Consider the following 21,324-nt stretch of genomic DNA (forward strand, 5'->3'; position numbering starts at 1 on the left):
TTCACGATGCACTCACTCAGGATAAGGTATGAGCCTTCCGAAGGATCGATGATGATCGACGTCTCCACAATCTATTCACTTGAACTGGTCCAAAATCTTCGTGACCCAAAATCCAGGGACTGTCTCTTTGGCCTCCTTAACGAGACCCTGACACCTATGGGTGCACGACTTCTGCGGAACAATGTCCTACAACCACTCACTGACCCAGAAATGCTCAACACCCGGTATGCTGCCGTAGACGACATGACTAAGAAGGAAGAGTTGTTCTTTGCAACTCGGGCAGCATTGAAGAACTTCCTCGACGCTGATCGGATACTGACTGCACTCATTGTCACACCAAACAAGGTTACTCTGCAAACGACAGAGCAGGCTATCAATCAAGTCATCATGCTAAAGCAATTTGTTCATTCTGTGAATCCCATATTCGAGGCTCTCACTGGGACCTCAGCCACTATGCTGAACAACGTCCGCGAACTATGTGCTCCGGAAAATGTGGCACCCGTACAGGAACTCATCGATATCGTGATCAACGAGGACACGATATACGCCAGACAACCTCTGGAATTGAGGAATCAGCGTATATATGCTGTCAAATCCGGTGTTAACGGTCTACTCGATGTGGCTCGTACTACTTACAAAGAAGCTACCGAGGATGCATACCAGCACTCAACCGAACTTAGTCGTGAGGCGATTTACTTCTTACGTAAATGAAGCCTCCACTAACACTGCAAAGACGAATATGACATCAGACTTGATCTCAAGTTTGAAAACGCTCGTCAGTTTTATATCAAGATTGCCACATCCGAACTTGAAGACAAGGTTTTGCCACCGATATTTACCAACGTGATCCGTCGCAAGAACTACATCGAGTGCCAGACTCTGGAGTTGATGAAGCGTAACCAGAAGGCATGTACATAAGTGGGACATGGAGTCATGCTAATTACCTTTAGATCAATGTATCGCATCAAGAGGTGATACTCATGAGTATGAATGGGCCCGACTGTCCGAAATTTCTCTGCTAACGATGAGTAGGCGACCAAGCTGTAGAGACTCTCATAGATGGAGTCCGAAGCCACATGTCTGTCATGTTCAAGATCTGCGAAGCTATAGCGATGCTTGACATGGTATGTGGCGCTCATCACCCTCCATGATCAATCAGACTCATCGAATGCAGATTGGTGCGTTCGCACAGCTGGTCACCGTCAACAATTACAGTAAGTTTTAGCACCTCAAGATTAGCTCTGCACTAACTTCTTGTCAGCTCAGCCACAGCTTACCGACACGTTGGCAATTGACGCTGGACGACACCCAATCAAGGAAAAGATCATGCAGACTAAATTTGTCCCCAATGATGTTTATGCCACGCAGCAGACTCGATTCCAGATCATCACTGGCTGTAATATGAGTGGAAAGAGTACCTATGTTCGCTCCGTAGCTTTGATGACTATCATGGCTCAGATAGGCTCCTAGTACGATGTCCCCGTTTTCTAGACCTTTTACTGCTTTTTACTGATTGAAAACAGTGTCCCCGCCAACTACGCTTCATTTCCCATCCTACACCAGTTATTTGCTAGACTGGGGATGGATGACAATATCGAAACCAATGTGTCTACTTTTTCAGCTGAGATGCGAGATATCGCTTTCATCCTGCGCAATGTTGACCGGCACAGCTTGTAAGTTGGCGGATCGGGGATAAACAATTTGATGCTAATGCCTTGGTAGAGTCATAATCGACGAACTGGGTCGTGGTACAAGCACCAGAGATGGCTTGGCTATCGCTTTGGCTATTGCTGAAGCCCTTGTCTCGAGTCGAGTAAGTTTCATAATGTCCTAAACATACACCGCTGACTTATTGAAAGGCTCTTGTGTGGTTTGCAACTCATTTTAAGGACCTTGCGACCATCATGGGCGAGCGTGCTGGAGTCCAGAACCTGCATCTGGCAGTTCAGGTAAGTTCCATCCTAACTGAGCGAGTCTAAGCTCATGTGTGCAGATTGATGACGAGCACAGCATGACTATGCTTTACAGAGCAACTCAAGGTGTCGTCAGAGAGGTACACTACGGACTCACACTTGCCCGAGTTGTGCCGCTTCCTCCCGGGGTCATAGAGCATGCTACGCGAGTTGCACAAAAGGTCGAGCGTCACATGCTTCAAAGGGAGAAAGCATCTGAAACAATACTTCGGGAGAAACGGCGCAAACTCATTCTGAATCTCAAGGAGCATCTCGTCCAAGCACATAATGGCGTGCTAGAGGGAGAAGTGCTCACCGCATGGCTCAAGGAATTGCAGAATGAATTTGTGAACCGTATGACTGCCCTTGAGGCCGAAGCTGCAAATACAGACTATGGGAGCGAAGCCGAGGATCAGAGCCAGGACGAGAGCGAAAGTATGAGGGATATATATGAATCCGGCGAAGAGGAGCGACCCAGTACCCATGCCAGTCAACCCTCAATCACGACGGCGGAATCACGCATTCCCTCTTCGGACTTCGAGTCTACGACCAGGGCCCTGTCTGAGGCCTCAACCATACGGGCAGTCTCAGAAAACGAGCGATGGTAGTGACTGTACCAGTCAAAGTTTCATAGGCGGCACGTGAGGTTGGAGATGGCTCGTTAGGGAGCAAACCATACCAGAAAAGAGCCATCTAGGCATGATGACGCTTGGCAGATTAATAGTGCACTTGGCATATACGACAGAATTTAAAGGTTGTGTTGAGAATATTCCGGTCACCTGTCACGAGGACGCTAAGTCACATGACCCACACCGCTCTATATTAGCCGAGCTTTGTATAGTTAGCAATTGACACACTTACATGCCATGACTGAGAGAGTCATTCTTTCTCAACAGGTTGTAGATATTCTTAGAGTTCAGATGCGCATGGACTGAGCCCATGGTGGTGACTGTTGGGTAGTGGCGGTGAAACAAGTGCGACACGGCCGCGTGGCTCGTCCGTGAGGCGGACGACTTGGTGCAGACACGACTAAATGAGATACATGTGCATTCGTTCCCATTGCTATCCGGAGTAAGATTGTAATGAGACCGGACGAGGTGTTGATGGCGAATGATGGCCGCGCCGCTCCCGGTCTGTGGATTTGTCCAGGTCTAGAGCTACGATTGGCGCATGACGCGAAAGTGCGGGGGACTTTATCGGACCCTTCACTCTCCCTAATCCGCTCCATGTATGTATTGGGGCTGAGCGATCCCCCTGGGATTAACACTGATGTTTGAGCGCCACAACCAGATAAGCCAAAGCCATTGCACGCACAGCCTCTGTCTGTGTGGCAGTTGGTCGGAGGCGCTAGATGCACGCCCTCGTTTACCTAATATCCACGCGTGTCACTCCGAAGTCTAGCTTCCTTCTAGTCATCAATCTCACACAACTCAGCTTGCATCATCCGCTTCACATGGATTTGCTCTGGTCTTGCGCACAAGAGCTGACTGAACAACTGGTGACAGCTGTTAGTGATAACGGTATCGACTTCCTCGCTGACTAAAGTCTATTTACTTGGCATTATGCCACGGCCAAAGAAACCCGGTGTCGAACCGAAGAAACGATCGCGCAACGGGTGCTGGTAATGATTTCTGTCTCAAGCACTTAGCCCTATACTAACATTGCCTAGGCCTTGTAAGGCTCGAAAAGTGAAATGGTATGCGTTGAATAGGGTATGGTGGGAATGGCATGTCTAACTATGTGTGTAGCGGAGAGGAGAAACCACAATGTACAAACTGCGAACGCCAAGGGGAAGCCTGCGACTACAGCATTCGGCTCAACTGGGGCGGGCGTGCAAAACGAGAGATGATGGGGGCAGGTCCCGGAACTCCGAGTGCGGCCTCAGGCAGCCCGTATCAGTCCATATTCTCCTTTGAAGAAGAGGGCCCTCGACCGTTCCCATCTACACCCAATTCACTCGTGGGATCTAGGCATTCTCGTTCCCATTCGAATGTTTCTCTGCCGAAATCCACGCAGGTCATTGATCCAGCTTTGATGCATAGCACACCGCCGGGCACCATCAACGCAGGATTTATGAGCGAGAACCCTTACTTCCAAGAAGGACATGGGTTGCAAATGTCAGCGCCTTACGCGCAAGCGCAGTTCCAAAGCGCGCTCGATAGCCATTCACATGTCGCATCTACAACCGGTGGTCTCGACCCCAACTTCACTTCTGTAAACGCTACAACGCTACCACCACAGGGATCTGCAGATTTCATCTCTATGCGCCAGCAAAATGGATTCTCTTCAGAGTCGCCTGAAACAAGATTTGCAGACTCGCAGTCGCCCTACGCAGGTTCGCCGTCGCACTACAGCTCCTACCCGGCTATGCTACTGACATCGGCATTAGGCAGCCCGGACTACTCTGTTCTCCAAGCAGCACATACGTCACATGATTCAGAGCTTTCGCCCGCAGATCTTCGGCGCGTGTCGGTGAAATCTCTCATTAATGACATGCCTGGACCTGAACCGCATCAGTACAGTCCTGAGGCTGACCATGGACGGCAATATCCCATTGCCGACTCTACTTGGACGACGTACGGCTATGATCTCGGCCTTCCTGACTTGGACACCCCCAGAAACAATGACAGTTCAGCCATTGCCCTCTTCAGTCCACCTAATAATGCCATGGAACTTGATGACACTCCGTATGGGATGGCGGACGCCCGTGAAAAAGACACGGCACTCAGGGGCGGAGGTTACTACGCGAACCCGATGCCAATCAGGATACCAAAGAATCTGGAACCTCTACCGCCTCTGCTCATGGAAAACCAAATGAATTTGCTCTACTTCCATCATTTCATCAATCACATAGCTCGCATGTTGGTACCTCATGACTGCGAAAGGAACCCGTTCCGACAAATTTTGCCAGGAAGTAGGTATATTGGAAGATCAGTATGACCAAAAGCTAATTCCGATAGTGGCTGTCCAAGACGAGAGCATCATGAACCTCATTCTGGCCTTTGGTGCTTCACACCGCGCACGTATGCTACATTATCCTGCACCGTCAAACCGTATCGCTGTCTGGGTACAAGATGTTTTTCCCAAACTGCGCCGATCATTGAATGAGAATCCTCATGATATTCCTGACAGTACTCTCGCTGCTATTGTAATGATGGCTAGCGTGGAGATTGTATGTTCGGGTACATTCGAAGTGCCTGTTTCTTGGCGAAGTCACCTTACCATGGCACGTCAGATGATCATCCAACGTGGCGGACCGAAGAGCATGACGGGAATGGGCCGTCATGATCGTGTCGCTTACTTTGTGTCTAGGTGGTTTGCGTATCTGGATGTCATTGGCTCTCTCAGTGGAAACAAGAACGGTACACCACTCGCATCTTTTTATTGGTCCAACGAAAACACAGCTACAGACGAAGACTTTGAAATTGACTGCTTGATGGGTTTCACCACTCGATGTATCGGTAGTCTGGCCCGTATCTCGGAGTTGGCCAAGCGTTGCGAGCCGCAGCGTATAGATGAGGAAGGTAATGTACGTGAAGGCTGGGTACCCGGGCCTGAAATCGTAGAGGAAGCTGTAAGAATTCGTCGCGCACTTGAAGAAGGTTTGCTGGATCGGAACATCAGGAAAGGCTGTAATCACCGTTCAAGTACGTCATCGGAATCTGAAGGTGTATGGGATGCCAGTGAAATATACGCGACAAATGAACTATTTCACTGGGCTGGACTGATTCACCTGTATCGCCGCATACTTGGCAAACCAGCCATGGACGCCGAAGTACAAAACGCAGTGCGGGAGATTGTAGGACTATTGTACAAGATCCGGAGGGGCAGTACGGCAGAAGCATGTCTGATATTTCCAATGTTTGCTGCTGGCTGCGATGCGCAAGACGAGGGGCAGAGAGAGAAGATCCTGGACCGGCTGAAAGGCGTGGAGGGATTTGGACTCAACCACGTACGTATATAGGCGGTTCTCTGTGAGATTACCTCTGCTGACAATGATGTAGGTGCCGAAGATAAGCAACCTCATGAAGAGTGTCTGGGAGACTGGAAAGCCATGGGAGTCGCTTGTATCAGACGAGTTCTTTGGCTGAAGGAGGAGACTATGCACTGCAACATGAAATATCACTATCTCCGGACAGTGGTTGAGGAAACTAGGGTCACGCAGAGTACATGGTGGCATTGAGCATCAAGGCTTTGGCACCATTGCCACTTTCCGCAAACCACGAACTGGAATCGTTGGCGAGGATCTGAGATACGTATGAACAAGCCAAGTAATTCGAGAGGTTGGACCAGGCGCGAACCTGAGAGGGTGCCTCGAATACCCTTACGCGACCGAACAGACAGGACAGTGTTTGAGAATGGGATAGGCAAGGCTGGGGAAAGTCGAATGACACGAGTTTGAGAAGAGAGGAGGCCAAGGATGAGCGAAGGTGGTTACAACAGCTCCCTAAGCCACGTAGTAAAGTGTACCGCTAGGGGGGTATCATCTATCCGTCTTAAATATCAGTACGGCATACCTCACCAGGGCCACCATCCGCCCCTAGCCACGCGACTCGCTACTCTCGTCCCCTTACCCACACCATCTACACCCTCCCTGACCTCGCCGACGACGGCATCTATAGCCTGTTCTAATTCCTCCCTCTCCCTCTCCATGGCCTCTGTCGCCTGGCCCCATTTCTGCTGTGCCATGTATCTCTGCTTCTCAATCGCTTGTCGCAGTTCCTCCTGTAAGTCGCGGATCTCGGCCTCTGTGTCGTGTGTCTCCTCAATCGTCTCGAGTTTGTACCACACGTAGTAGGCTAATTGGTATGTGAAGAGGGCGCCGAGGAAGCATTTCAAGATAGGCGAGCCGAATGTACCGTAGTATGCGCCCTAGTCGCTTTGTCAGTGTGCTATCGTTGGGGGGTTGTGGTAGGAGTGTGTATGGCTGGCGCAGAATTGGGGTATGACGTACTACGCGCGATGGTTCCTTTGGTGGTGGAGGCGGAGAACTTGAATTTGGGTTTGGTGGCAAGCTGGGCGGGTGTGGTGAAGCAGTTTCAGCTGCGTAAGTTCGCGATAAATGGTGCACCCTCACTCTTGTCGGTATCGCTCGTCGGCTCCAGAGCGAGCGTGTTGCTCTGATGTGGTTCATGACGGCGATTCTCCCGTGTCGCACAGCCAGCTATGGTGGCGCTCCCCGCTTCCCGGTGTTCGAAGGTTGGAATTTGCAGTCGTCGTCGTCAGAGCAGAGGATCACAATGGTTGTTGTAAGCAAACGTGGTTGTATGCGCCTACACAAACCGTGGGCTAAAAGCGCAGCAAGTCAAAATATCCGCCTGCACCAGCATGCATGTCACAAGCAGTAAGGGTAAACCTCCGCTCCATCTCCGCAAACCCACCCCTTAGCGCCACGGTCCGTGCACAGCACTTTGCCAAAGGAACACCTTGCACAACCCGCCGAGGCCTGGCCCTCTCCTTACTGCTATTACTCGGATAGACCAACACACACCACTCAAAGCACGTAGTCGCGCCCCAGTCCCAATTGCACCACCCACTCTGCAATACTCACTCCTACCCCAAGACACGGAACACAAGCTGTAAACTTGCACAATGGTACGATTGGCATACCTCGGGGCGACAAGGCGGCCCGCCTCCCCCGTCTTGACCACGCTTTCGCAGGTGAACTAACGAGCATGCTCGCAGGCGCAAACACCACAGCAGCGACAGGCGAACATGCGGTTTGCCAAGGCGCAGGAGAAGAAGATGGGCAAGCCAGAGTCAACGGCGGTTCCAGTAAAGAAGAGGGAACCACAGAAGTCGCCTATCAGCAAGGGCTGGATCAGTAGGTTGCGCCTTTCGGCAGTCATACAAGCTAAACACGGCTAATGTTTATCTGTAGTTGTCCTTTCCTTTATACTGTGCGGTGGTCTACTCTTCGAGCTGCTCAAGCTCTTCTTCTAGGCATCTCCCCCTACACGACTACTCGCCAGTCTACCACTTCGCCTCACAGACACACGATCGGAACAAGGAGAGGACGCGAGTTTGAGAGAAGCATACGGCTTATTGGTACTTTTCTTTCCATTGAGCACATAGGGATCACGGCGTTATGCAGGCAGCATAGGGAGCTGGGCTAGACGTTTTGCTATCAAGTTGCCAACTTGGCTGCATTTCGGGTTTCATTTGTCGGGGACATATATCGCAGCGCAGCTACACTACTCTACGGGTGCGTCTCCACCTTCGTCCATGACTACCGTCCGCCTCTTCTTTTTCTTCTTCTTGACATTGCCTTCCTCGTCGCCTTCGCCCGCTCCTTCGCCTGCTTTCTCCTTGTCGCCATCGGCCTTGACCTTCTTCTTCTTTTTCTTCTTCACAACCGCCGCCTTCTCATCCTCGCCAATTTCTGCTTCCGCCACAGCCGTCTCTGTCGGCTCGTCTCCATCCACCGTCACTTTCCTGACCTTTCTCTTCTTCTTCTTGACAGCGACTTCCTCCTTGACTTGTAGTCTTTCGCTTGCGCGCTGCATTTCAAGCCGTAGCCTCTCCACTTCTTGCAGTGCCTTTTTCATCTCTGCATCTTCCTGAGCCTTTCTCTCGACCTCGAGTTGAGTGAGCTTGCGATTTGATATGCCTTCATCGTCGAGACTTAGTGACCCCAGACCTGAACTGTCTACCTCTAGTAGTGATTTCTTCGCCTTGTTTGGACGTGATTGTACAGGATCCTCTCGTGAAGCATCTGACGCAGCAGGTCCAAGCGTTTCGTCTCCCATGATATCGACTTTCCGTATCGGTCTGCGTGGGCTACGCGAGCGTTGTACGTTTTCGAAGGAAGAGCCTTTATCGTCGAGATTCAGCTCCATGATTGGGATGGAGTCAATATCCAACTCGTTCTCCCTGTTGCCGTCCCGGACAATTCTACTAAGCGGCGTCACGGGCCCACTGCCCCTATCGGCTTCAGGGTCAATATAAAATGGATCGTCTTTGTATCGTTCTTTCCGTTCCGCTTTTCGGCGTGCAATGATGTCAGCATCCAGGTACTCATCCTCGGTTGCATTCTGGTACGAGGTAGGCTCCTTGTACGGGGCATCGAGGCGGTCCCCAGCAGGCGCAGCGGCAGCAGATACTTCTGTGTATGTGGCAGCCGGCTCCGAGTATGCTGCGTACACATCATCTTCTTCCGTCTCAAAGCCCTCTGCGTCGGCAGCCGAAAGCAGATTTTGCAGATTAGCGTTGATCGGTGTGTCAAGATCCAACTCTTCAGGGACTGGGACCTTTCGTTGCGCGCCAGGGGCAACAGGATTGAGCTCGGCGCCAGAGAAGAGAGCAGGTATAGCTTGCGTCAATAAAAGTGGTGGATCAGTAAATGTGTCCTGGTCGGAGCTGGCAGCGGTGCCGGATGCTGCTTCTGCAGCAAGACGCATGAGTTCGAGATATTCGACAGCCCTTTCTTGTACCTCGAGACTAGGATGTGTGGACAGCGGCTCCAGGAAGTGGATAATGCGTGCCATCAGCAGTGACATTAAGGTTTTTCGTTCCGGGGTCCATGATATCTGATCGTTCCCAGCCATGGCAGAGAAGACTTTGGGTATCGCCTGCAGATACACGGCGAGAGTTTTGGACGGTAATTGGAGCGAGGTTGGGTGTAAAAGTGAGGTCATGACGGGTTCTGGGCGGGTAAGATAATTGGCAAACTCTCCCACCAGCCATCCAGCGTATTCGAGCACACCCTGACCACCGTTCCCAGATGCCGGGAACATTTGATCTCTCTGATCGACCAGAATCAGCGATTGTGCGGCATCTACAGCTTCCGCCCGGACACTCTTTACACGTATAGCGACGTTTTGTAGCTCATACCCAATGCCACCGCCTATATCGTCTGAATGCTCTAGCTCTTCTTCTTCCTCCATGATTGACGCGGCTTTTGTTGCAGGTGATACTCGGACAAGCTGAGTAAGAACGTCAATGTACCATTCGAAGTCTGCGATATTACTGTAAGTGTCCCGTGAGCACATGTCTAATATCCTCCGGATGACGCTAATTCTGTAGTCGTCGGGCAGCGGTGGCGGTTGGTCGGACCTGTGCTCATGCTGTGGTAGTGTCTCTTCGTCATCAGAATCCTCGTTGCCATACGGCGTTACTCCGGTTAGCCGACCCCGATCGTTGTTTGGGTCGCTGACTGCGGTGGCAATGGGGGCGTTACGGAGCTGTCGCATCAATCTACCCACAATAGCTGTCAGGTTATCGGCGTTGACCATACCAACCACAAGATCCAGAGCGCGCATTCGGATTGAAATGTCGGGGTCATCAATACATTCGAGAATAACGTCCTGCTGTTGAGAGACGAGATAAGGATGTGATGCGACAATCTTCTCGAAAGCGAGTAATGCGACATATTTTACTGTGAAGGATGAGAATCAACACGTTTCATTACAGTGCACCTTAGCTTACAATTCGCATCGCCCTCTATTATCATCATGCCACGTAGTTTGCCGACACAAAGCTTTGCGACCTCTTCGCCTTCTGCAGTGCCTTCAACGGCCTCCAAGATACCACCCTGGATGATACCACTGATACACTCGTACAGCAACGACATTGCAGAAGTTTCCCGAATGATCTTGGTCAATGGTGGGAGTAATTTCTTTATCAATCGTGGCTCTAGGGGAGTCAAAGTCGCAAACTGCTGATGATTAGCCATGAGACAGTGCTGTACTGTGCCGGCACTTACGAGCTTGATAAGCTTTATAGCCATCCAGTTGTTCCCCCCCTCGACCAACAGATCGAATAGTCTGGGTGCGAGCGGAAGAAAGTCCTGTGGTCGTCTCCATCCCAATTCGCACACGACGTTGACGATGGCAGCCGTCACACTAGCGTCCTCGTTGTCGTCCAACAGACGCTCCTTGATCTTGGGCCATGCAGGTCGTAGTGTTTCTGGATAGACAAGCGCCAGTCTGTACAGTGTCACAACTGTCTTCTTTCGGACCATGGCATGCGAATGCGTCAGGCGTGGTATCAAGTCGGAAAGGACTGAGTTGGCCATGCTCGGATTTATGACGTGCGGAATGGCGCCGAGGGGGAGAGCAATGTACTGCGGGCTTGAGCTCATGATGTCTTTTTTGAGCTGGTTCTCAGCAAGCACGAGGACCTCGGTGTCCCGACGAAAGCTCTGTACGGCAGCCAGATATCCCGTGCGCTTTTGCTTGAACTTTGAACTCGACATGACCTCCAAGACGTTGAAGCTCGCCCAGGACATGTCGTGGCCAAACATCTCCAGGTAGGTGAGTTTCATAAGAGCCGTGGCCTTGAGGTCCATGTCGTTTGTCCGTATCTCTTTGCGACATTCTTTTATGCTCTCGGCGATGTATTCGCGCTCGCTGCCCTTGTGGTTGCGGAGGCCTCGAATGAGGTCGAAGAGCGACTTTTCGAACCTACCAGCCAATTAGCCCACGGCACATGAGGCAGATATGTGTGTCTCGAGAGTGTACATTGTGACTTGTATACCCGCTCAGGGGACTTGCTGGATTCGTGTGTCAACAGTGTCGAGATTGGATGGCGCACGAGGAGGGGTAGGTATGGCGGGTGGGTGTGCAGGTTGAGCCAGCAGGCATGATCACGGGGAGTCAAGACGTCAGGCAGTTGGCCCGAAAGAAGGCATCGAGTCGGGCTGGGCAGACTTGTCGTCGAGGAAAGCAACTCGTCAAGCCGGGTCCATACCAGGGCAAGAGCAATGGGCGGCGGGCGTACTAACTACTCCCAAAGGCCGCACGCGCTAGTCTCCCCGGCGGAGCTCGCAGCTCGCAGCTCACCTGCAACTCCACATTCGCCCATAGCAACTATTTCCCCCCAACCTCTAATCCGGTCAATCGCAAACATGGCACAGGCTAACTTGCTCTCGCCGCCTGCCCAAATACCGCCGCCCCAAGCCCTCGCCTTATCGCAAAAAGCGCCCCTCATACTGTCCACATCACCCACACCAACCCTGCCATGGCCGCTCTCTCTGCTCTTCTCGCGCGAAAGCCCGGAGACATGGACAATTCACGAAAACCTCTTCCTCTCTACACTACGCACCGGTGACGAGAGTGCTGCCCTAGCCGTCCTCGAGCGCCTCGAAACCCGCTTCGGCGACCACAACGAGCGCATCATCGCACTTCGCGGCATCTACAACGAAGCAACGTCAAAGTCCGATGCGGACCTGGAGAAGGTCTTGGACGCATATGACAAGATATTAAAGGAAGACCCCACCAACATGAGCATCCGGAAGAGGAGGGTTGCTGTGCTCAAGGCCTTGGGCAGGACGAGCGACGCACTTGGTGCCGTCACGGCGCTGTTGCAGAATAGTCCGACGGATGCGGAGGCATGGGCTGAGGCGAGTGAGCTGTATGCCACCATGGCGGCCTGGGGACAGGCAATCTACTGTGCCGAGGAAGTTTTGCTTATTACGCCAAATGCGTGGAGCGTAAGTTGGCAACCGCCCTGGGACTCATCCAAGGCGCATGCTAACGTGGCATACATGTAGGCACATGCACATATCGCAACCCTACACTACCTCTCTACACTTTCCAACAACCCGCCAAACCTCACTTCTTTTGCGCTATCACTGAAACACTTTTGCCGCTCTGTTGAGCTCAACGACTGGTACCTCCGCGGCTACTACGGCCTAAAGCTCGTCAGCGCGGAGCTCAACAGCATACTCTCCGACTCGGCCTCTGCACCCAGCAAACGCAATGCACAGGATGATGACGACGTTGCAATTCCCAGCAGCGACATGGTGAAGAAACTGGAGGAGTTGGCGACCAACAAGCTGGCCGAAATGGTCAGGCAGTTCAAGTCCGGCAACAAATCCTGGCAAGGCTTCGACGAGGCCGATATCATTGCTGCACGTGAGCTTTTGGACAGAGACGGTAATATGGAACGGTAATGTCATGTCATCGCCATAATACAATTCCACCACGATAGGCGTTAGGGCGTCCAGGTGTAGACAGATCATCTCATCAGTTCATCTATTGCCAAAGTTGCGAGTGTGTATGATATTATTATTACAAGAGAATTCCACAACATCACCGTGCTCCTGTATATTCTCTTCTCGTCCCACCACAATGCTCGCCCACACGCCCTTGCCCTCTGCTCACTCAATCCACGCGCCCCATCCCATGTGCAAACAAAAACGTTTTTTTCCAATTTCCTACCCGCCCGCAAAATGCCTTATGTAAAAACAACGTCCCACCACCCGAGGCGTGGGCACTTGCGCTGACATGATATGTATATCCCCCATGGCCAAAGTATGACAAGGAGAAGGTCGATTCAGAACGCCGTCTGTAAATGCAAATACAAGAAGAAACAAAGGCCCTAGGCCTGGAAATCGCTCAATACATGTCCAAATTGGACATTAAACTTGGTCATGTCGTTGTTCCTAAGCCGTCAAATCCATCTGGACCCTTCCAGATATGCACCGCCAATCATTGTGCATATGCGTCTAAAGCCTCGTGAGCCTACGTGTATGTAGCTCGTCTAGATTTTAAGGCCGCGCGTAAGATCCTCTAGGCCCAAGCTGTTGTTTTCTTTGCCTTTTGCGTGCTTGTTCTTTCTTGCTGCCATCTTGCCCCAGTCTTCCTCCGCATCATCGTTTTCGTTGACCGTCATCTGCGGCCCTGGGCTGCCCTTTTTTAATATGCCTTTGATAGCACCTGTCCTGTTTTGGTTCGCGCCGCTCGAGGCTTGGAGCGTCATCGACGTTCCGTTGGACATTGAATCGGATTGGTTGACGACGGGTCGGTACCTAGCGGACAAACCAATGTTAGAACGCTCCGAAGGTGCGATGGAGGGAGTGTACCCTGGATGAGGGCCCATTAAGGACATTGAGCGCTGTTGATTTTGGTTGTTGCCTGACATGACGGACATGGGTCGATTGGCCCCGCCCGGGACGTTGAGGAAGCTGCCGCCTCCCATGCTACTGGCTGCATAGCCATTGTTGGACATGGCCATTGATATGCGTCCATCTTGCTGCGGTTGCTGCATCATTTGAAGCTGCATTTGCTGCATAGCAATCATTTGCTGCATTTGCTGGAATTGTTGCATGTAGTCGTTTCCTTGCTGCATGGGGTATGGCATTTGCCCCATACCCATGCCCATGCCCATACCCGGCATGCCCATGCCGCCCATGGGCATCTGGCCACCCATCATGTTCATCATGGGGTTCATACCGTTCATGCCGTTCATGGCGCCCATGCCGTTCATAGCCCCCATACCGTTCATGGGCATGTGCGACATGCGCATGGGGTTTTGGGGCTGACCACTGGTGTTCATTTGTTGCCCGAGCATGCCAGTAAAGGGCCCACCTTGTGGCTTCTTCGCCGACGCACCTCCCATGTACTTTTGCTTTGTCATGTCTCGCATCTGAATTTGATCCACTAACGAGGGTTGAGACATGCCAGCGTCTTGGTACATCATGGGAGGCGTTGCCATGCCACCGGCAACCGAATCGCCCGCAACAGAGCCAGGGCCACGTGCGAATCCATTGAACCCCATGGATTCGCGGTTCATCGGCCGGACTAAGCCACCTCCAATGTAGGGCGCGCTGTAAGGGTCTTGAGGGAGATGTCTCGCAAAGGCCGGTAGGTTTGCCTGTGGTCCCCTCTGACCCAGAGCACCAGCAGACGCCGGGCGATCTGGAATGTACGAGGGCATTGCATTTGTTGGCTGGCTGGGGAATCTGTTTCGTGCTTGGCTAGGGAAGCCGTGCTGTGCTAGGATGCCCAACGGTACATCCTCATCCTCCCACTCCTCTGCTTTCATGGATGTTTCTGATGGGAAGCCCATGCCGTCTGCCACGCTTCCAGACTCTGTTGGGAGCGACGGTGCTGTAGTAGAGCGACGCATGGCCTCTCGTGCGAAATGCATCTGCTGGTTCTTGCGTCTCATCAACTCCTCCTCCTCTCGTCGCTTGATAGCATCCTCCTCATCCTCGTAGTCCTCGTCATCAGAGCTGTCTTGTTGGGGTGGGTGGGTCATGGTCTTCTTCTGATACTCGCGAAACTCTGCCTGCGACATGACACGCCTACCATCTGCAGTGGCAGGCGCAACTGCACGACTGCCGTTGGGTGTGAGGCTTGTCATTTTCTTCGGTGGAGCAGCTTCGGGCTTGGGTGTGGGCTTGGATGTTGTGAAGAGGTCGTCTTCTTCGGTATCATGGTAGGGGGAGGCAGCGGGAGCGAGTGAGGCCTTTGGTGTGGTATTTGTGGTCGTGCTCGAAGCTGTGGCTGATCGTGACGAATAGGGGGTTTCGTATGAATTTGCCGACGAGGACGACATGGATTTGGGCTGTGTCTCAGGGGAGTTTTCACGGTGAGATTTTCGTTCCATAAAAGACTTGCGCACGAATTGGGCATCAGGGTCTTGGAAGGTAGACATGGATCCCAGGGTAGGGCTTTCTGAAGCAATAGGAGCGTACGACGAGTACTTGTGGGCAGGAGGCGGAGGCGGAGGCGGTGAGTCGTCGTCCGAGTGTGTGGACGCCATGAGGTTATCTGTTGAGTTGCGGCTGTCCCAGCTCTTTAGCGGTGGCTCGACCTCGAGCTGGGAATCGATCTTGATGGGGTTTGCCTGGAATGTGCGCTTTTCCGAAAGGAGCGAACGACCGGCGATCTCTCGTGGTATTTCGGGCGTTTGCTTGTGGTCCAAGTGGCTGAACATGTCGTCCTCGAAGCCGCCAAAGTCCAGGTCCCCGTCTAGCTTGGGTGGGACGGCTGTGCTAGCGTAGCTCGACGTGGTCAAAGCACGGTTCCTGCTGCTCCACCCAGATGCTGACATGTCCTTTGGAGAGGCTGCGGTCTGATTCGACTTGGGCAGCGAGGGGAGTTGTTTTCGGAAGCCCCCTGATGAGTTGGTGGCAGGTGAGCTGTTGTGATGGGAGACGGATGGGCGAGGAACGTTGGCAAAGAGGTTATCGTCTGAGCTCGTGTCGGTGGAAGAAGGGAGTGTCGAGGTGGAGCCATGCTGGCCATTTGCATAAGGCCTCGAATTAGAAAATTGCGTTCCACTACTGGACTTGCTGTCGCTAATTAAAGGGTTAGTGCGGCCGACGCTATGACTAGGGGGAGGGAGGCTTGCCGTTTCGATGATCCTGGGGACTCATCATCGACTGACTGATTGCGGTTCTTACTGCTAGGATGGCCGAAACCGGTGAAGCGAGGGAACTTGGACGATGACTTTTCCTGCGTCTTGCGCTGTTCTTTTGCCTTTTCGACTTCGGTTCTACTGAGCAGCCGGAAACCGCCCGCGTCGGTGGGAGCGGTCGTGGTATCCGGGCTGGTGGAAACGTCAGGCACATCGTCCATGACGTTACCCTGCGACTTGCGGCGGCCCGTGAAGAGGCCTAGGCCGGGCTTGCCCATTGTGCTTCTTTGGACTGTATGCGGGCGTGTGGAAGGAGCGCCCAATGCCTACGGCGGCCGTTCGCGATGTATGAGAGCGAGTTCATGCACAAGGAAGGCGCGCAATGCGTGGCGGAGTGGTGCAAGGTAGGCGCGGAGCAGAGCGAGCGAAAGAGCGAGCGAGCGGGTGGGCAGACGGGCAGGCGAGCGAGTGAATGGGGTCAATCTACAGAAAAAGAGATACAATTAGCACTTGCTGCGCAGACTAGGCCATGCGGCAAAGCGACTGCAGGCAATGGCGGAGGTGCGGTGAGTATGCGGGAAGTGGCGACGCAGGTGAGGGTAAGGACGATGGTCCAGCTGCGGTTGCTGTTGCTGTTGTGGAGAACAGCTGAGGCGGAAGCGTCGTCTTGCAACTTTGGTATTACGGCGTTTCAACCCGATGGACACGGTCCTCGGGCAGTTGACAAGGCAGGCGCGGCCTTGGTCGTCTTCGCCAGGTACGGAAGCGAAACGGCAACACGTCCTGACCGCTATCTGCACAGTACGGGCGCATCTCCCCAGGCCCAGCCGAGTCGAGTTGCGACGTCGTCGTAGTGAATGAAGACGAATTGCGGATTGCGCGCCCGAGGTCCAAAGTGGTGCTAGTGGGTATTGGGAATTGGGAATTGGGGGTGCGACTTACCAGACACGCGGCTGGTGGCAGGAGCAGTGGGAGCACTTGTTCAACGAGCGGGCAGCCGACAATGAGGCGAGACCAAGGGATGCAAGTGCAAGTGCAAGCTGCAAGAGGGGGATCTTCTCGCTCGCGAACAAAACGGCTGGATACTGGAGTGAGTATAAGGGCGTGCACGGATGGCACAAGGCAAGGCCATACTGGCAGTAGGGAGTGCGCCGCCCCAGCATCCTCAGGCTGTCGGCTGTCCGCTGTCGAGTGCTGCTCCAGGCCAGGGGGCCCGCAGTCGGTATAGCGTCACGCCAAAATCCGTCAGGAACTGCTCGCGGAGCAAAACTGTCTTTATTACTGCCACTACACTTGCAGCCTACTGCACGCCGCTGCTATGGTGCTGCCCATAGCTCTGCATCAGCTTCTGCACCAGCCTCTTGCACGTTGCTCCCTCGCATTGCGCGCCTGTAGTGGTAGTGCTGTGGTGCTGGTGAGGCGACGACTGGAGCTTGGTACGGTTGAATGAAATGGTTAGCTGGAGCTGCATCCATGTCCATGAATGTCCATCCATGTCCGCGACCCTCATGCCAAAATTAGACGCCACCACTAAGAGGAAACTAGGAAACTAGGACGCGAAGAGGCCATGGTCGCATCGCAGCCATCCAAGCACGCACGCGAAAAATCGCTACCGCTACCTGACTGTGTCTGATAACAACGACTGATCGACAACGCGGCTGACGATCAGCATGACGTCCCCAGCCTCCTCAATCTCTCTCTCTCTCTCTCTCTCTCACTCCTTCATCGCCTCCTCCCTCGCTGTCAGCCCGATGCGTTTCTGACTCGCGCACAAGACAGACCCTTTGTATTACACTGCTCCACAACAGACGGACCCCTTCGGACCATGCAAGCCCTCGGCGACATGGTCTCGGTCGAACCACGACCCGCATCTGCCCTAGCGTCTATAGCTGCTTTGTTCGGCTGTACGTACCTATGCTGTATACGTACTAATCTACTGAACTGAACTGAACTGAACTGTGATTGTGACTTTACCTACTAGATATATGTACACATATACATCCTTCACAAAGCTCGCCCGTAGATGCTTCCTCGTGCTTCGTGCCCATCCTGCAGACGCCGGCGTCCACTCGCTACCCAGTGTGACGACGACAAGTTTGGTGCGCTTGTCGGAACCCCTGCTTGATGCCTGTCTCAGCTGGTCTGACTACCGGTACAGTACTTGACTGATTCTCGACGACAACGAAACAAACGTCTCTTCAGACGTCGTCGCTGCTGCTGCCAACGTGTTTGCGTGCAATGCATACTCACCACCTCAGTCGACCATTCGTCCCTTCCCAATCCGGATCAGGGGTCGTTTGTGGCGTGCCAATGTCGCCATCATGACAAGCACAGGCACTGCATCCGGCCTGCCCGCTACCGCCTCTCTTCTCCTCGAGCCTGCACCGCTGCAGCATGCACGCCAGAGCACATGTCGTCCGTCTCAGCGCAATCCTGGAGTCTGTGCAAGACCCGTCGTGTCGTCATGCTTATTACCACCCGACCTGCTTCCGCCTCCGTTACACACGTTTGTCAAAATTTCTTTTAATTCCACATGTCCTGTGCTGCGCCTGCTCTGGGACTGCACGTTAGCGCCCAAGCTCCACCAGCCTCCCGGCTGCTCGTTGTTGGCTGCGCCCAAGCCCGCGCCCGTGTTCGACCTTTTCTGCACGATATGACGCCGTCTCCGTTAGCTCTCCCGCCCCTCATGCCCTCCAACCTCTCGTCTGCGCTGCTCCCCTCGTTACTTGTCACCACCTGCCCTCCCGGCATTCGAACGCGTAATCAGAGTCTTGCTTCTAGGGTGAGCTGTCAACTAGCTGTCATCCACCTGCATCGCAACATATTGTCTCGTCCCTTTTATTTACATTCAACTCCAATCACCAGCCTTAATCACTCTTTCACGTTTTTGTCCGGCAGCCGAACCGAATTTATTAATTTTCGCACATCTCACCACGGGATTTACCAGCTAAACAAATGCTTTTTCTCCATAGCACCAGTACCCGCGATTCGGTCCTTTGTGCCTAGGTTACGCGTTTCGCTTGCGTTCAGGGATCTTTCCCAACGGTTTGAGCCCACCGGCTTTCCAATATCGCTTCTTCGGCATTGCTATCACGCCTCCATGTCTTAACAACCTCATGGAGAGAAACATGCGGAATACGCTGAACAAGTCTCGGTGATATCCTTGCAGAATCTGTATTCTCCATAATCCTGGTTTTATATCATCACGTCATGCTAGTATTAACAACCGGCTGTTTTGCTTCTTTATTGTCCTGGTCCCGCGTCGTCTGCCTTGTTTTCTGTCCCAGACTTGTTGCCCTCCGCTTGGAAGATTTTACAAAGTATGGTCCAGCCATCGAGCCTCAATCTGAACCGGTCGAGGTGCATACGAAATCGACACTTCCAACGCAGGGTCACTGCCGTATTGACAGCACCAGTAGATCATTCGTGCGGATCGAGGATTTGGTAGAGCATATGTCATTCCGCAATTTTACTAGTCGGCTCATGTACCCCGATCCACTTGATACTGCATCGCTTGCAACGTGCGGTACCATTCGCTTGCGCAAAGCACTGTCAGAGCTGGATACTAGCCCAAGTGTGGTGCTGGTGCTGTCCAAAACTAATGACGGTATATCATGTCAAGTATTTCTCACTAGCGAAGCGCAATGCTCAATGCAGGACGGCTATTAGGTATATATCGATGTTTCGTTCATTATTACTAGTCTAAGGGGTGTTCGTCACGATCTACATCGCGGCCCCTCCCCATTTCTCTCTTTCTCTTTCTCTTCACATATCTAACCCGGGCCTGTTCGAAGGAGGTCGAATTCTTCGCAAGTCAGACACCGCTTCTCCATCGGCTGTTGTCATTTCTACAAATTGGCGCTATGTAAAGGAAGTGGGCATGAGAGTATGTACAGTAGACACTGAATGTTGAAGACTTACTGCGGGTAAAGACCAGGTTTAGTATTGAGTATCGAATTTCAAGTCCCGTGAAAATGGGGGATATCTGAGCCTATATCTGAGCCATTTGGCTGGAGGCTTTGTATCTGCCGGACGACTTCGATATCTATCAAGATCAGGTACAGATGTGAACTACCGCTGATGCACTTTTGGGTTCCCCACCTCATAACAATCTGATAGCGAGACAGGCATTGCACCCCTCTGTACAATGTGGCAAATTGTGTATATTGCGTACTTGCTTCACACACCAAGTGCCGAGCACCGGGTTTCTAATATAGATGATCGGGTTTGATTGGTCTTAGAAGGGCCCCATCTACACTGGCACGGCAATGGGTTGGGCATACTGAACTGATAAGTTCCGTAGCAGCTGTAGTCTGGTGCTTGTTCAGTCTGGATCAAACACCTGCAGCTACTCCACGAAACAATGCGCAACCTCATCACCATCCTGACCAGCGTGCTCGCAGCACAAGCTTCTGCAGCATGCACCCGGGAGACACTCCAAGCCGTTACTGAACAGCTTCTCGCTGCACAAACCGCTGGCCAAGCAAGCTTCAGTTCCCTCTCGAACAAGGTGGCATATACGGAAAATCGTAAAAACGTCAACATCAAATCGGGAATCCTGACCAAACCGATGAAGATCGACCACGCTCGATCCCAGCACGACACGACGCAATGCGCCGCCTTTAGCGAATTCATCATCGCCAACTCTGCTGCGCCCTATGTGATAACCACGCAACTGCGGCTAGACAACACGAGCAAGGTGTCACAAATAGACACAATCTGGACCAGCAAAGGCGACTGGCTCTTCAACGCTACTGGGACCCTCTACTGGGCTTCGCGCGAGAAATGGGACAGTATTCCTGTGGGGAAGCGGGACTCGCGCGCCGTGATCAAAGCTGCGGGTGACGCTTACTGCGATTTATTTAACAACAAGATGGTTCAAGTTCCATGGGGCTCGCCGTGTGCTCGTCTTGAGGGTGGCATGTACACAGGAAAGGGCGAGGCGACGGACAGTTGTAACGTTGGTGTGCCGAGCGGAGTACCGTTGGTTAACAGACGATATGTCATTGATGAAGAGTATGGGACCGTGGACACCATGATGGACTTTGGGGGTAAGGCGGGTCAAGTGGGCGCCGCTGGGTTGCCGGATAGCCATGAGTTCAGAGTCGAGGGCGGAAAGCTGAGATATGTGCATACTCTCTCGAGTTGCGGTGGGAAAGCCTGTATGTAGCTGATGAGAGTAAGCAAGCTGGCGCGTTGGTGATAGGAGTTTGTCAATCAGCTACTACCAGTTGAACAGATAAAAGTTTAGATGCGGATGAAGAAGAAAATGTAAAATGTAAAA

General features: G+C 52.7%; 10 protein-coding genes across 10 annotated transcripts; 7 read left to right on the top strand and 3 right to left on the bottom strand.

Annotated features, from left to right (window-relative positions):
* Positions 1 to 6: 6 nt before the first annotated feature.
* Positions 7 to 711, top strand: PtrM4_065910 (uncharacterized protein; the record flags this gene model as incomplete). The annotated part of the gene is made up of 1 exon (XM_066105713.1): positions 7 to 711. One exon carries the CDS (start codon positions 7 to 9, stop codon positions 709 to 711), a length of 705 nt encoding a protein of 234 aa, XP_065964340.1.
* Positions 712 to 888: 177 nt separating this feature from the next.
* On the top strand, positions 889 to 1,979 carry PtrM4_065920 (uncharacterized protein; the record flags this gene model as incomplete). The annotated part of the gene is made up of 8 exons (XM_066105714.1): positions 889 to 906; positions 951 to 984; positions 1,033 to 1,124; positions 1,175 to 1,214; positions 1,262 to 1,469; positions 1,524 to 1,673; positions 1,723 to 1,813; positions 1,860 to 1,979. The coding sequence occupies 8 exons, from the start codon at positions 889 to 891 to the stop codon at positions 1,977 to 1,979; spliced, it is 753 nt and encodes a 250-aa protein (XP_065964341.1).
* Positions 1,980 to 2,011: 32 nt separating this feature from the next.
* On the top strand, positions 2,012 to 2,560 carry PtrM4_065930 (uncharacterized protein; the record flags this gene model as incomplete). Its single annotated transcript, XM_066105715.1, has 1 exon — positions 2,012 to 2,560. The coding sequence occupies one exon, from the start codon at positions 2,012 to 2,014 to the stop codon at positions 2,558 to 2,560; it is 549 nt and encodes a 182-aa protein (XP_065964342.1).
* Positions 2,561 to 3,986: 1,426 nt separating this feature from the next.
* Positions 3,987 to 6,043, top strand: PtrM4_065940 (C6 zinc finger domain containing protein; the record flags this gene model as incomplete). Its single annotated transcript, XM_066105716.1, has 4 exons — positions 3,987 to 4,287; positions 4,342 to 4,866; positions 4,913 to 5,904; positions 5,957 to 6,043. The coding sequence occupies 4 exons, from the start codon at positions 3,987 to 3,989 to the stop codon at positions 6,041 to 6,043; spliced, it is 1,905 nt and encodes a 634-aa protein (XP_065964343.1).
* A 427-nt stretch (positions 6,044 to 6,470) lies between these two features.
* PtrM4_065950 (uncharacterized protein) lies at positions 6,471 to 7,086 on the bottom strand (the record flags this gene model as incomplete). Its single annotated transcript, XM_001933300.2, has 2 exons — positions 6,471 to 6,824; positions 6,907 to 7,086. The coding sequence occupies 2 exons, from the start codon at positions 7,084 to 7,086 to the stop codon at positions 6,471 to 6,473; spliced, it is 534 nt and encodes a 177-aa protein (XP_001933335.1).
* Positions 7,087 to 7,667: 581 nt separating this feature from the next.
* On the top strand, positions 7,668 to 7,895 carry PtrM4_065960 (uncharacterized protein; the record flags this gene model as incomplete). The annotated part of the gene is made up of 2 exons (XM_001933301.2): positions 7,668 to 7,776; positions 7,834 to 7,895. The coding sequence occupies 2 exons, from the start codon at positions 7,668 to 7,670 to the stop codon at positions 7,893 to 7,895; spliced, it is 171 nt and encodes a 56-aa protein (XP_001933336.2).
* A 2,431-nt stretch (positions 7,896 to 10,326) lies between these two features.
* PtrM4_065970 (uncharacterized protein) lies at positions 10,327 to 11,536 on the bottom strand (the record flags this gene model as incomplete). The annotated part of the gene is made up of 3 exons (XM_066105717.1): positions 10,327 to 10,608; positions 10,657 to 11,356; positions 11,487 to 11,536. 3 exons carry the CDS (start codon positions 11,534 to 11,536, stop codon positions 10,327 to 10,329), a joined length of 1,032 nt encoding a protein of 343 aa, XP_065964344.1.
* Positions 11,537 to 11,799: 263 nt separating this feature from the next.
* PtrM4_065980 (uncharacterized protein) lies at positions 11,800 to 12,846 on the top strand (the record flags this gene model as incomplete). Its single annotated transcript, XM_001933303.1, has 2 exons — positions 11,800 to 12,384; positions 12,445 to 12,846. The coding sequence occupies 2 exons, from the start codon at positions 11,800 to 11,802 to the stop codon at positions 12,844 to 12,846; spliced, it is 987 nt and encodes a 328-aa protein (XP_001933338.1).
* A 590-nt stretch (positions 12,847 to 13,436) lies between these two features.
* On the bottom strand, positions 13,437 to 16,318 carry PtrM4_065990 (Med15 multi-domain protein; the record flags this gene model as incomplete). The annotated part of the gene is made up of 4 exons (XM_066105718.1): positions 13,437 to 13,704; positions 13,759 to 14,014; positions 14,129 to 15,981; positions 16,071 to 16,318. 4 exons carry the CDS (start codon positions 16,316 to 16,318, stop codon positions 13,437 to 13,439), a joined length of 2,625 nt encoding a protein of 874 aa, XP_065964345.1.
* A 4,085-nt stretch (positions 16,319 to 20,403) lies between these two features.
* Positions 20,404 to 21,210, top strand: PtrM4_066000 (uncharacterized protein; the record flags this gene model as incomplete). The annotated part of the gene is made up of 1 exon (XM_001933305.1): positions 20,404 to 21,210. One exon carries the CDS (start codon positions 20,404 to 20,406, stop codon positions 21,208 to 21,210), a length of 807 nt encoding a protein of 268 aa, XP_001933340.1.
* Between the last annotated feature and the right edge of the window lie 114 nt (positions 21,211 to 21,324).

This window comes from Pyrenophora tritici-repentis, chromosome 2 (assembly GCF_003171515.1).
Source record: "Pyrenophora tritici-repentis strain M4 chromosome 2, whole genome shotgun sequence".
NCBI lineage: Eukaryota > Fungi > Ascomycota > Dothideomycetes > Pleosporales > Pleosporaceae > Pyrenophora > Pyrenophora tritici-repentis.